The sequence below is a fragment of the Phoenix dactylifera genome, unplaced genomic scaffold, assembly GCF_009389715.1.
Source record: "Phoenix dactylifera cultivar Barhee BC4 unplaced genomic scaffold, palm_55x_up_171113_PBpolish2nd_filt_p 000076F, whole genome shotgun sequence".
In the NCBI taxonomy this organism is placed as follows: domain Eukaryota; kingdom Viridiplantae; phylum Streptophyta; class Magnoliopsida; order Arecales; family Arecaceae; genus Phoenix; species Phoenix dactylifera.
The window spans coordinates 145,330-159,341 of NW_024067675.1; the positions used below are offsets into that span (position 1 = coordinate 145,330).

Here is a 14,012-nt window from a genome sequence, read left to right on the forward strand (position 1 = left end):
CATGCAATGAAACCTAAAAGCCACATAATCCTCTCCTAACCCCCAACACCTGCACACACAACTCACAACTCCCACACCCTCAATTACGCTACTTTCTTAATGTCATAAAATTTTTCATCATTCCTGGCATATTTAACATTCCTTCAACTTTAAAAATTCACATGTTAAGGATGGCATGTTTCCTGAATTCTTAAAATTCTAAAAGCCAAAATCTTGCAAATAAATAATTTCTACTCTTAAAATTGAGTTTAGGAAAAGAACCATCTTTTCCTATCTAATTTCTTTTATATCTTGTCTCTCTAGACGCAATGTTGCTCAAACCATTATGCCTAATAGGTTTAAAGAGTACTAAAGTGACTACAAGATTCAACTGAAGGCAATAGAGAAAGAGGTTACATCCAAAGGATAAATAGTTTTTGCATATTGTTATAGAAAGGAATGTAAAGCATCCTAGAAAAATACATATTTAAGGATGATCTTTAGAGATCGCATCATGTGGAATACAAACAGAACATCAAAGTTTACTTGACAATGCCACAAACTTCCCAACTAGGATACAGATGCAGGAGCATATACAGTTTCAAGAAAAAGGGAATAAAGCCGCGGGGTGGGGGTAAGGGGGGATAAATTATGCATATTTTGCATCAAATAGAATAAAGCATACTAGAATAAACCGATAAATATTAAGGATGATTCGAAGAAATTGCACCATATTGTCTGCAATCAATATTGAGGTTTTCCTGGCAATGCTAGGAGCTTTCTAACCCAGGAAATAAATTCAAGAGAATCTTTAGCTAAAATTGGAAAAAACAATACAATAAAGAGATAGTTTTATTTCTCTCTTCAATTATTTGTTTTGCAAGATTTTTAATTCTTTCAAGAGATACGCATCATTTTTACTTGGCTCTCTGAATTTTCTTAGTTAATCCATGAGAAATCAGGAAGACTGGGGTGCCAATGCAAGACAAGGGGAGGAAAAATTGAATCTAAGAAGGACATAACTGATTACGAAAAAAAGTTAAACAATTTAGCAGGAGAGAAAATTGCAGTTTAATTCATGGTTTTGAATGTTTATTTCCCGGGCACATGGAAGGCTAAAGCTATTTTGTGATTGATCTCCTCAAGTTCTATACCAAACCAACAAGAATGCATATAAGATCAAAGCTAAGAAGTTATTGGGGTTTCAGTGGCCTTTAATGCAGAAATTCAAAGTTTTTTAAGATCAAAGCTAAGAAGACACAATGAACACATCAGCCAACCAGCAGCAACCAACGTGGATAAGTGGAAAAAGGGCCAGAAGGCATCCTTATCCTTTACTACGAAATTGGAGAGGTCTTAATCCATCTCATTCATGTTAGAAAACAAAAGTTTTACTTGGTTTTATAAGGAATAGTTGACATTTTCAAACTGTTTCTGGGTGTGTTGGACAAGGTATTAAATCCTATTTTGTTTGTTCATCGATGGGTTCTTGCACTTGGGGTTATTTCATGCTTGTTTTTTTTTTTTTTGGGTACAACGGCCGCTCACACATATCGTGTGCGGGTAAGGCCGATAGAATCAGAGAAAAGTAAATGACACAGGGCGTGGGGCACCTCGGCGGTGTCGACCCAAATGAAACCTCCAGCATGGTGGGTTACTTCATGCTTGTTCTCTGAAACTTTCTTAAGAAGTTTTTCACGTATACAATTGATAAGAAACAGGGAGAAACCTAATAATGCGACCCCCTCCTCCACCCCGAAAAAAACAAAAACAAGAAAAGGAACGGAATCACTAATATCAACTGGCTCCTCCACAGTCCCCCAGGTTCAAGAGTCAGTTTCATCCAAATTGTATTAACCATCCAGATCTAGTTATAAGGAGAAGGGGCAAGGAACGTTATCCTAAATTACTTCAATAACATCTAGTCCAGCTACTTTCTTTAACGTCTAATTTTTATATAAACAGAATCAAGAACCGTATAGCACGTTGGAGTTCTCGATAAGGAAGGGAAAACCCTAACCTGGTGGGCGTCCTGAGAGGGGATTATATAAACGTCGATCCCGATACCGGGCCTGGAGAAGAGCTCGCGGAGCGCTCGAAGCTTATCGTCCTCGGTGAGGCTCCCGCTGGATTGCTTCTTCCGGAGCTCCGACGACGGCCGGGCGATGATCCCGTCGCCGAAGCTCCGTGCGGCGACGGAGAGCCGGAGATAGCGGGGTCTCAGGGCAACGCAGCGCCGCGTGTGGAGCTCGCCAAGAAAGGGGACGGAGAGGGCCAGGAAGCGGAACCCGGGCGGCCGGAGGCGGGAGGCGGGGCGGGAGAAGAAAGCGGAGAGAGGGGAGGAGGAGGCGGCCGCCGCTTCCATCGGAGAGGAGGAAACGATGAACGGCTTGATTAGACTAGGGGAGTGGAGTAGCTTGGAGCGGAGGCAGAGAGGAGGAAGCGCTGGCGATAAGAACCAAGAGGCGACCCGGCCTCTCTTTTTTCTTTTCTTTTTTTTTTTTGACCGATACTTTATAAATTATAATGTACGAAAACATCCACTAAAAATAAAAAAAACACAAGCTCGCGGTGTGCATGTGGCAGCTCCCCCTCTCCTAACTATAGAATGTACCTTAAGTGGTGGGCCGCATAAGCAATCACCAGTTGGCCGCCTAGTTGGCTTTTTTGAATACATGCTTGGCCTAGAAAGCACACCCCATCTCTTATCACCATCCCCATGTCCCGGATCAGATGGTGGTCCGTGCTCTCGCCCCTCAGCCCCCCCGAATCCATCTGATAACCGTGGCTAAATCGCCCTCTAGGATAATCAAACTAGCCTGCAGCACCTTCCGTGCATGTTGGAGACCTGCCCAGGCAACCTGCAACTCCGCTCGGGAACTGACGTGTCAAACAACTAGCAGCCACCCGCTGCCACCACCCTAGAGTGCGGGCTCTGTATAACAAAGCCCGCACCGCCCCGCATATCTCTATCTAGTATCGATCCATCGAAGTTGATTTTGAGGAAGCTCGGGGATGGGGGATCCCAGGTGAAAGACACCGTCTGAGGAGCTGCCTGAGCAGAGAGGGAACTTCAGGTGTTCCGAGTTGTCAAAGATCTATCTAAAGAAAGGATGGGTATGATCTCTGTCGCCTGTACTCGAGCGGACTCCGCAACAAACCTCGGTGACACCTTGCATTCTCCGAACGTACAAGCGTTCCTTGCCAACCAGATCTGATGCGCAGTGCAAGTCGCTCTAATGGCCTCCTGACATGTCTGCGAACTGGCCAACCATTGTCGATCACCTATAGAAACTGCAGCCTCTCACTTCAGGCCTCTTGCGGGATTCCTGTTCACTGCCATGTCGACCTCGCCTATGTGCACTGAAATAGCACATGATCCACCGACTTCTCTGCATCGTAAGTCCCACACTCTACGGGGATCCTCAAGCCATGTCTGCTCAGCACTGCTTTCGTCGGAAGGCGGTCCTATGTTATATTCCATAAAAAAAGTGCTGCCCTCGGATGAAGCCCAGACCTCCAAATTCAAGTACAGTCTGAACCAGCTCGTGCTCTGCCCTACCTTCTCAGAATAAGAACAGGAGTTCCCATCGGTCAAGAATTTATAATAATGGGCTAAGCCTTTAACGGCTAGTCGGGCCTTCTCAAATAACAATAGGAGCTCTAATGGGGGCCAGCTAGCCCAATAGTCAGCGGGCTGCGTAACTATAACAAACAGATTAGATTTGTTTTTGTTTTTTGACTGGAAGAGTGCAGCTTCAACTTACAGAGAGGCATTATTGTTTAAAAGAGAGAGAGAGAGATTTTCACAGGTTACTGAAAAAGTGCAGCCCCTATCAGAGAGGCTGCAGACTATATTGCCTCATTTACGGCTCACCACTCTGAAGGGATCATTTGGGCGGACCGTAGGTCAGTGCTAAACCTCTTATATATATTTTTTGATTTTATTGGCCGCATCACCACCACCGCTGTACCAAAAAGAGAGAGAGAGAGAGAGAGAGAGATATCGGTCCAAAAGGCAAAAACATGAAACACTTCAGAATGTCCGCAGGACAAATCTACCATAATTCCATTTTTTTCTTGAATCATGACAAAAGTTTTCCCAATGCATATTATGCAATATGTTGTGGGTGATCTACGGTCTCATGCAGGGTTACCTTAACTCAAATTTTTGGCTCTCTAAAGTCCTCATTTTTTTGTCATCGGCCCCGGGTCGTTGTTCTGGGGGTTGATACAAGCCTAGGATTAAACCCGCTTCAATGGGTAGCGTCCTTATGTGGTTACCCACCTGAGAGTAATGATCCAGCAGGAGGCAACACATTTATCCAGAAAAACATTAGTTTGTCAGCAAGTTGAGCAATGCAGCTAGTACTCCCTGTTTCCAAAATTATCAAAAAGATAAGCTAATTTATGCTTACCAGCTAACTAATCGATCCCGGGCTTCACAACTATCTGCAATATCCAAGCATTTGATGGGGTTTAAAGGGTTATGCTGCACAGCAGGGTGTATTAGCAGTGAAACTTTTGTCAGCCTTCCACATCAAAAGTAACATGTAACAATGAGCTTTCGCAAATGAGCAAATTACTTCTATTGGATTTCCTGAAGAGTAATAAAATAATTCTCTTTGAACAATTGATAAAGGGCACAATGCAATGCACAGTAAAATTTTCCTCCCCAAGAAGGCAAATTAAACCTGCCTCTGCCAACTTAAATATTTCTATCGTCATTCTCCATACACAAAAATATGGTGAGACCAATGGCAAGCTTCAGTAATAGAGTAAAATAGCCTCCACTGTAGCTGATCAGTTTGGAAGAAACTAAAAGTCTCGAAACAGGTGCTGGGAGATGCTGTCTTAATCAGCACTCGATTGTGTTGATCTGGATAACTTGTCAGTCAATTCTAATTCTTGTTGTTTCTTCAAATATTTCTGAGCAGTAGATTGCACTATCTTAACGGCGAAGTTCATGAGCATTAGCCATATGAAAGCATTCCAGATTGTCGTAAAGCTAAGATTCCACTGCTTTCCCTAAAGAAAAAACAAGATATTCAACTCGTTATCATCAAAGAAAATATGGTAAGTTGAAAATGGGCGGAATTTCAGATAATATGGACAAAATTAAAGCAAATCTGCTTGATGACTCCTCAGGTTTGGTGTCATGAAGATATATTCAAAAATGTAAATGCTCAGTCTTACCAGGTAAACAACATTTAAGTAAGAAGTTCTACCTTCACAGTTGAGGGGTCTGGAGCTGGAACAGGCACGGAAAATTTTTCCTTGACCACGTGCAATTTGGCAATAATGTCAGGCAGCATAACAGAGAATGCAGGAACCTCACCAAAAATCCAAATCAACTTGTTCTCCACCAGTTCTAAAAGTTGGTTATTGCATACAGAGATGATAAAAACTGTCTGTAGTAGCAATAAAAACAATTACTGGATAATACAGAAACACAGAGAAAATTGAAGAGCTAAAAGCATTAATTCTGTATTAAACTGTGTTTCAGCAATTTCAAGTGCAAAACCATGTTTGCAAACCCTCCACAAAGGGGTCAATGGTACCAAAGGGAAGGGAAGACCCACCGCATTTGCAGAATCCATTAACTTCCATAAAGTATATTAAAACTTCAAAAGAATGTGGAGAGATCAGTAACTGGCTGACAGCATACCTGTATGTGAGCCTTAATGATTGCCTTTCCAGTCAATGTTGCAAGAAAGAACTTCCAGAATGGGATTCCAAATTGTCCACACATGATACCAGCAAGATCAAAAAGCGGGTTTGGCACCTAAGCACACAGAAGCCATTGCAAGAATTACCATTTTTCAGCTACTAAAGCAACAAGTATATTAAGTAGAATTTGTCTTGGAATCAAAATGAATGCAGAGAGGCCTTTACAATATTGTTATGCAAGTTCAATCATTAGAATAGATGAAAGAAACATGGAATTCTTTTTAAGTTAGTAAAGACAACTTGAAAAGTAAAGGTGCAAGATAACTGACAGGGCATTAAAAAGCTACATTACACTCTTCTCATACTCTCTCTCTCTCTCTCCCCCCCCCACCCCGCATGTATGTTTTCAGTCAACCCTGTAAAATCCCCAGCTTGCCTGCTTTAGAACCAGATCTTTTAAGTAAAAATTTTTAAGGAACGCATTCTAAAATTTTTTGATTCAAAACTTGTGCCATTCAAGAACTACATACCATGTTCTTCCAATAAATAGGGAAGATAACAAATTGAGAAAAACCTCGAGAAAATAATAGGGAATATGCAAACTAACCGAAGCAAGTACTAAAATTGTAAAAAAGTTGAGATGTTGCGAGTGAGAAACAAGCCAGCGTTTAATTTGCTTTAGAGATGAAGATACAAATCCATCTTCTTTTGAGGAAGCAGCATCTAGTTCCTCCATGGCTTCCACTTTACTTCCTGACAAACGTGCTGCCACACAAACTTAGGTTAACATATTACCTCCACCAAGAAAAAATTGGATCACATACAACTAAAACATCCAAAACTCAAAAACTTTTCATGCAAAATAGATATAGTGCTTGCTTTCATCTACTTGACCAGAACACCTGATCACGGTAAATAGGCGAAAAATAATTAGAAGTCCAATGAACAATAAAAGAAAAAATCATGTCTTCTACCAAGTAGGGTTGTTTCATTAAAATGGAAGTAATTGCAAAAGATCAAGTGTCCACTGCTGTTTATTACTCTAGTTTACTGTATTTCACGTGTGCATATCTTTGGTGGTTCTGGTGGATTATGTACAGTATAGTTTATGGACATGAAACAAAAAAGAACAATCTAAACATGGCATCTGAAATTCTATATAAGGCACAGCTATAACATCATTTCAAAGGGCAAAATTGCTACAATTCAAAAGGCACATCAGATTTACCTGCAAAGAGAAATATTTTCACAATTTTTATTATCTAAAAGACACAATGTCATTGACAATTTTATCTACGTGAAGCTTGCTGAAGGCCAAAGTCAAGCTGCAAATTTTGAAGAATTGCTTGACTGCTAAGCCAATCTGCTCAAGAATTTTAAGAGATAATGTGCAATGCTGTTGAATACAACTACAAACACCAAGAATTCTTGAGTACAAACTGCAATGTGTCAAGTTCATCCCTACAACTGAATGCTAAAATATTAAATTGGCTACAGGTTCTGCATTCATCATTTAATAAACTACATGCAAGATAATATTTTGGGAAGCTACCTGCTCTTGAGATAAAATAAGGAGGAAGCTCCCCAAGCGCAGTACCAATGCCCCAAAGAACAGCTTCTAGTTGAACCTGGTGAAGTATTCTGCTGACTGGAACCCTAACTAGAGAATTAGTTGATGACGGATACAATGGAGGCCCAAATTCTAAGCAATCCTTTTCGAGCCATGAGGGTCCTTTCTTCAGCTGTATGGTATCATACGGAGCAGTTTTCAAATCAACTCTACCACATTGTGTGGCTTTAATTGTAAATAAGGCAATATGGGGGCCTAAGTACAGCACAAATGTGTGTAAACCAGATCCTGCATAGAAAACAATAGAAGCCGATCAGTATTTTAGAAACTTGATTTCTGCCACTAATAAATATATTAACTTACATACACGGAGAGACAAATGAGCACATGCAAAAGCATACATGCACATAGACACACACCTATGCATGCACATGCACATGAATGATACATTCAAGTGAATCTCTTTTGATGCACATAGTATGTGGACATGAAGATGTGCCACTCGATATAATAAGAATTAGTTCCGCATGTTCCAAAGAGAAAGCAAGAAAAATGGAAAGAAAATTATCTCAAAGTCAGAAAATGAAATAATAACAATAGGTCACAATGGCAAAACAACATATTAAACTATATAACTTACATAAAATTAAAACACAGTTATACTTTGCAGTTAATTTAGAACCAACAAAGGCTGATAACAACATTGCAAAACTGATGCAGGTCAGCTGGAAAATGAAATTTTAAAAATGGTATTAGTTTATAAGATTAAGGTAGTTACACTAAAGATTAACAGAAGATTTTACAAATCCAAAAAAAAAAAAAAACTCACCACTTGTGGTTTGGTTGAAGAATTTTATTGCATCTTAGATCTGAGAATTAACTTAGCACCCAGATACCTCTATCTTGAGCTCTGCACCAATCTGGAATTCCACTCCAGCATGTGCTTTCTGAAGCTTTTGCACTGTCTTAAATCATGTATCTTTTACCATTAACATTTTTTTATCAAAAATAATATTCCTCTGTACATAAAATAAAATTCATTGTTTTATCACAATTTTATCACCCGTATGTTTTTAATTACTAGAAAGTTTAAGTATTAGGCATGCATACTACAAATAATTCCATATTATTTTGTACCATTGCTCTATACTCATTTACAGCTCTACTTCGCACTCCCAAACCTGCTACAATTCTGGTGAACAAACTCCGTTGCTAGTATACATGGAATCTGTAAATCATATGTAGTGTAAGTTTGCAAGTATACATGGCATCAATGCATACAAGATGCAACAGGTTGTGAAAGAAGGCTTTGCAAATGATGGAGATAAAAGTATGCCCTTATAGCAACCTTAAAAGAACTGTATATCTGTTTCCAAACTCTTGGAAATATCAACAAAAACTGATAATTAGCCCCTTCTATTCTTATTTGCTAAGTAAAACCTAAATTGTTAGAGTTTCAAGAAATTGCTACAAATTAACCAACTTCTTCAGCTATCAATGAAAACAGATAATTAGCCTCTTCTATTCTTATTTGCTAAGTAAAATAGCATACAGAAGTAACCCTAAATTGTCAGTGTTGCAAGAAATTGGTACAAATTAGTCAACTTTTTCAGGTTTATGAAGTCCTTCAAGCTATCTACAATGTATGGGAATACCCATATAAATTTGATAATGGAATGCTAAAGTCTTGGTTCAATGTACCTGACCGAACCGGATAGTACAGGGCGTACTAAACCAGTATGGGTGGCGTACTGACACTCAGCATGCCGAAAAAACGCCATACCATACCGTACCAATACAGTGCTAGTGTGACACTGGTTTAGGGTCCGGTACCGAAATAGCAAACCATGGCTAAAAGTCAGATTAAACAACTGAAAGGTGCTTTCAACTTAGTTCCTCTAGATTAGGGACTGACTTGCCAGATTCAGCAACTCTCCTCAGTGTAAATATGCTACATAGGTTCAGTTCATGAGTCTTTTATCTTATTCTGGAAACATGCATTATGGCTGCTATATTAAATATCAGATTCTTTAAATTCATTTTCTATGTTGTTGAACTCTAAATATATAAATTTGATATCTAAATTACAAAATGAAAATTAAACAATCAAAAAATAGAACAAAACAAGCATACAATAGAAGGTTATTGAAATGTGTCTTCAGATGGGAGAATGAGGTCAATGCAAATTATTCAAGAACAAACGAACAGGGAGGTTAGATAGAATATATGAACAACCAAAATACTGATTCCACTCACCTAGTCCAATAGATGATGCCACACCTAGCGCCACCCACCACAAGCCAAATCTGGCATAGCAAAGAAACTCCTGGACATGCTGCAACAATGGCACAAAACAGGTTAACAGCAACTAATCAAATGATACATTTGAAAAGCATAAGCAGAAGCACAATCAGGTGAAGTAGACAAAAATTTATTTATGCCAACATGATAGAAGCCATTTTCTACCATTAAGCCATTTTCTACCATTAAGAAAATCATTGATAACAAACTTAGGAAGACTCATGAAATTTCCATCCCAATTAGCCTGCCATTGGCAGCAAAGTTGCCTCCTAAATACAGGATTTATTCGTGAAGATCACAACTTAGCAAAATAAGTTTCCATTTATACAGCATAAGAGGTTTCGAATTAGATATGAATTTGATATAACATAACCAAACCTAGCTTATAATTTCAAAAGAGAGATGGATACCTTTTCATGAGAGCCATCAACAGCCACGAGCACAAGAGCAAAAGCTGCTATCAGGATACTCAACACCTTAAACCAACCACCTTTCCTCAGAATATATAGAAGTGATTTTTTCAGATTTTGCACCGTAGCAAAAAAGAAAAATTTTAGTGTCCTAAAAGGCTGCATGATCAATGTTAAATTTTCCAGTTCCAATCGATGCTTCTTATGAAGTTCTGCAAAATAAAGGACATCTATCAAAATCAAGAACAAAATAATATAAAAAGCTTCCACTTAGCTCAAATTATTATTTCGTATATTGTTAAAGGTATTTCAGACTCCTTTTTTAACCCTTTTTCTTTTATCATTAAACAAACATACACCACATACTTCACATCTATGAGTTTCAAATCGTCCTCTTTTAGATCCTTTTTTTATACGAGGAATGATTGATTTTTTCCCTGTACAGGTTAGGTTATTGTGCCCATCACACTTCCAAACACCAAATTCACATGTCACTAAGTTAAATGTTGACTACTAATTGGGAATATCAACAATCAATCAAAAATGGCTCTGTACCCAGTGAGAATTATTGCTATGATTTATACCGACCTGAAAATCTAAAACTGTTTATTTCCTTTTTCTAAATACTCTTTGCTCAAGTGTCTTGCTTGTGGTACAAAGTTGCGACTATGGCGTACTGTTTGGGACAATAATTTTCATCAGTAATAACATGCAAGTTAAAGGTCAAACAATGTGATAATGTTTGAAAATTTTGTTACTTCATTGTAAACAAATTGAAGACTGATACATTTAAGACATATATGTGTCTCCCTTACAAGCACATGCAAATCATTGGCATGGTCCGACATGGTACTGTTTTCTATTATGCTTTAGCATGAGAAAGAAATCAAGATGTTCAAATCTTAAAGGGTCTATTGGTAGTTGGTCGCCAAAATCTGTTCGATTCAATTCGTTCATTGTTTAGATGGGAAGGCCTGGACAAGGCACAGGACGCGGAAAATGGTGAGTCAATATGAGAGCCCTTGCTGGTGGGTAATTTGGTTACTCCCCTGAAGTTGCATAGTTAGAGCACCATGTCACATGGCGAAGCATGATAAGCTTGGAGAGCACATAAAACCTTTATGAGTAAGAATATATCAAGATAAGAAAAAAAAAGATAAAAGAAGGATAAGACAAGAGTTAAGAAGAGGAGGGATTATGGAGAGAATTCATCACCAATTCAGTGTGTTACCAATCTCAAATCTCGAAGAAACCTTCTTACCCCCTTGTTGTTAGATATATAGATAGATCTCAAAAATATCAGTGCTAGAGAAATTCTAATCCAGACACTAGATCTGACTAAATGACTCTAACTATGAGTAAAATACCAAAAAATGGAATAAGTATATCAAATAATTACAAATGCAGCTATTGACCGGTATTTAACCCTGAAAGCACGGGAACATGGCCAAGGTCATGATCAATTGCAACGAAGACATATTTCGAACATGTTCAAGATCATTTAAGTATGCAAAAGGTTCCAGAATGTTGCTGATTTTTAGAGAATGCAGAATGCAAAATATTTGGACCATTCATTCAATAGATCTCCCAATCCATGCAGCACCAAAGTTTGAAGATGCATTTATTTCTCTACCTATTCTTGACATTAGCTAAAAATTAATTAATCTGAAAATGATGCATATGCGAGAGTCTTTGCAGTTACTTCTAAAATACTAAGGCAATCACATTTTGCACTCTTCATGTTTAAAGAGTAAAAGTGACCGCTGAAAATTACAACTTTGTCAAATAATCATGTTCTGCCTGAAATGAAGTGTGCAACATGCTGCGCTGACTAGAATTGCATCGCTCATAATTTTATTTTATTTTATTTTTACATCAGCAATTGCCCATGGAGAAAGTGACAAGACATTCTTAGCACAAGGCAACACTCTTACGGTCATTCAGCTGTATCAATTGATCTGGAGATGATTTGGCTTTGAAATTCAAATTGCTTTTGACCATTTCTGCTAAAACAATGTGCATCTTGTTTCAACCATCAATGATCATGTTGCATAAGTCCCACATGTTGACGTTGATTCAAAGATTCAATTGTGGAATTTGCATCAAGATTTTCTTATAGTGCATCCTCTTCTTTTCAAAAATGAGCAATATCAAAAAATTTTGTTGAGCTCTCGACTGTAGAAGTCATCTTAACACTTGCATCTCTACAAACAGAAACTAGTCTAGAAGGCAAACTAAGAATACTTGAGAAGGATGCAAATCTCAGCTTGCAAAGAAAAGCAGATCTAATAAAACTGCTTTGAAGAAGGAACTTCTCTGATTCATGTTCAGAACTGCAAAGATGGTTAAGGAACTTCAGCTGCTTCAGAATTTGGTGGTTGGTGTACACCTGAAGACATAGGTTAGGTATTTTCTTTGGGTCACCAAAATACATGCACAACAGGAGCACGTCCTCATCTCAAACAGAGCATTGATAATAAACACATCACCCCTTCATTCTCAGATGCTCCTAAACATAAGCTAGGTAGTTAAGATAGCATGTTCATTTGCATCTCATCCATTTTCTGTCTAATATGCCAGGTAAATCCAACAATGCATCAGATAGAGAGATTGCATTGATGATAATGTGCTTACTGATTGATTATTTTCACTGTTTGTTGGGTCACTCTAAAGACTACCCTGCATATGCTCAGGCAAAATCTGCTTAGTTGCAATGAAGTAGAAGGCAGAGGAATACAAGCAACTGGAGAGGTACAGATATTAACCAAGCCTAAAATCCATAATGCCTCTGAAATTTGGAGGGTGTGGTAGCACTCCCAGTTTGGCAAAGCGTAGAAACTAAACGAGCATACATTGTGCTAAGGATTTGCAGTACTTTGTTCAAAGAAGCAGCAGCCTTTGTCAGTCCACAAACTATTGCGCAGATCCGGAAGGTTGTGAAGATTAAAGGATTAAAATTTAGCACTGCAGTATATTGTCAGGACAACGGACTTTCAGTAAGTAATGAAATCATAAATGCAAAATTTTTGATAAGGCACACCAAGCAACCTCACCATAATTTCTTTAACTATTTTTCAAAAGGAGACTAAAGAAGTTAACACCAAATTATTCACCATATCATCTTAAGGCAATGCCAAAGCAAGTTCTACAATATCAATGCTTCCAAACAGCATTTCTTCATTAAGGTCCAGAAACATTTACAACCACACCCCCCAAACCTATAAACCATAACTAGCAAGGCAAGAAATAGATAAATACAAACAAACCTCAAAATTACTGCTTATGAAGTTGAATTCAGATTATGATCTTAAATCCGCGGCCCTCTTTCGTGACACTGTTCTATCTCATCATTCACATTTATTAACAAATCACCGGATCACCAGATATCACTCGCATTAATCAAGAAAACAGCAAGCAAATAGCAATAGAAGCAAAGGATTCAAATTCCTCAGCCGTGTCCATAAGAACTTAGATCATGAACAACAGAGAAGAAGAAACCCACCCGAGATCAACGGGTCGACGCCTTCCGACAATGAGGGAGACGCCTCCGCTGCTCCGCCGGACCCCATCGTCGCTCTCTACCTCCCGTCCCCGAACCCTAGAATCTCCCCACACATCAAGCCAAAACGATCGCCGGAATCGGATCTGGAAGCCTGGAATCAAGGCCGATCTCCTCGTTTCTAGGGTTCGCGAGCCGGATGGAGGATCCAAGAGGGCAGCACTGAGGGCAAAAGAGGAGGAGAGAATCGTTGCGCAGAGCCAATATCGCTCTCCGGAGCATAGCGAGAGAAAGGGATGGCTTAAAAAACGTTGTTTCCGTTTAAAAGCCCGGAGGCCGGACGCTGCGAGTCACCCACGAATTTATTATAGATTTCTTCGGCCTGCCGCTTGGTTCGGCAATTTCGTGCACGGGTTATCCCGAACAAAAAGGGCGTATGCCTTCTAGGCTTCGATAATTTATCGACAAAAGGACGGATGGGAATTAGATTGGGATAAAATTATCCCGGATAATGGGGTGCAATCACTACCGTTGATGTGCGGTCTCTGATGCCGAAATTTTCAGGAAAGGACGGACGCAAGTT

General features: G+C 39.1%; 2 protein-coding genes across 3 annotated transcripts in view; both read right to left on the reverse strand.

Annotated features, from left to right (window-relative positions):
* Positions 1 to 2,465, reverse strand: part of LOC103716452 (aminopeptidase P2) — a 34,176-nt gene extending 31,711 nt beyond the window's left edge. For both annotated transcript variants that reach the window (XM_008804454.4, XM_008804453.4), the window contains exon 1: positions 2,000 to 2,465. In XM_008804454.4, the coding sequence (XP_008802676.2) occupies positions 2,000 to 2,344 (345 nt within the window). In that variant the 5' untranslated portion in view covers positions 2,345 to 2,465. The remainder of the gene's footprint in view (positions 1 to 1,999) is intronic.
* A 2,079-nt stretch (positions 2,466 to 4,544) lies between these two features.
* LOC103716453 (vacuole membrane protein KMS1) lies at positions 4,545 to 13,844 on the reverse strand. The gene is made up of 8 exons (XM_008804457.4): positions 13,433 to 13,844; positions 9,931 to 10,142; positions 9,476 to 9,554; positions 7,202 to 7,507; positions 6,257 to 6,414; positions 5,648 to 5,764; positions 5,208 to 5,390; positions 4,545 to 5,007 (listed from the first exon to the last, which is right to left on the reverse strand). The coding sequence occupies exons 1-8, from the start codon at positions 13,497 to 13,499 to the stop codon at positions 4,834 to 4,836; spliced, it is 1,296 nt and encodes a 431-aa protein (XP_008802679.1). The 5' UTR covers positions 13,500 to 13,844; the 3' UTR covers positions 4,545 to 4,833.
* Positions 13,845 to 14,012: the final 168 nt, after the last annotated feature.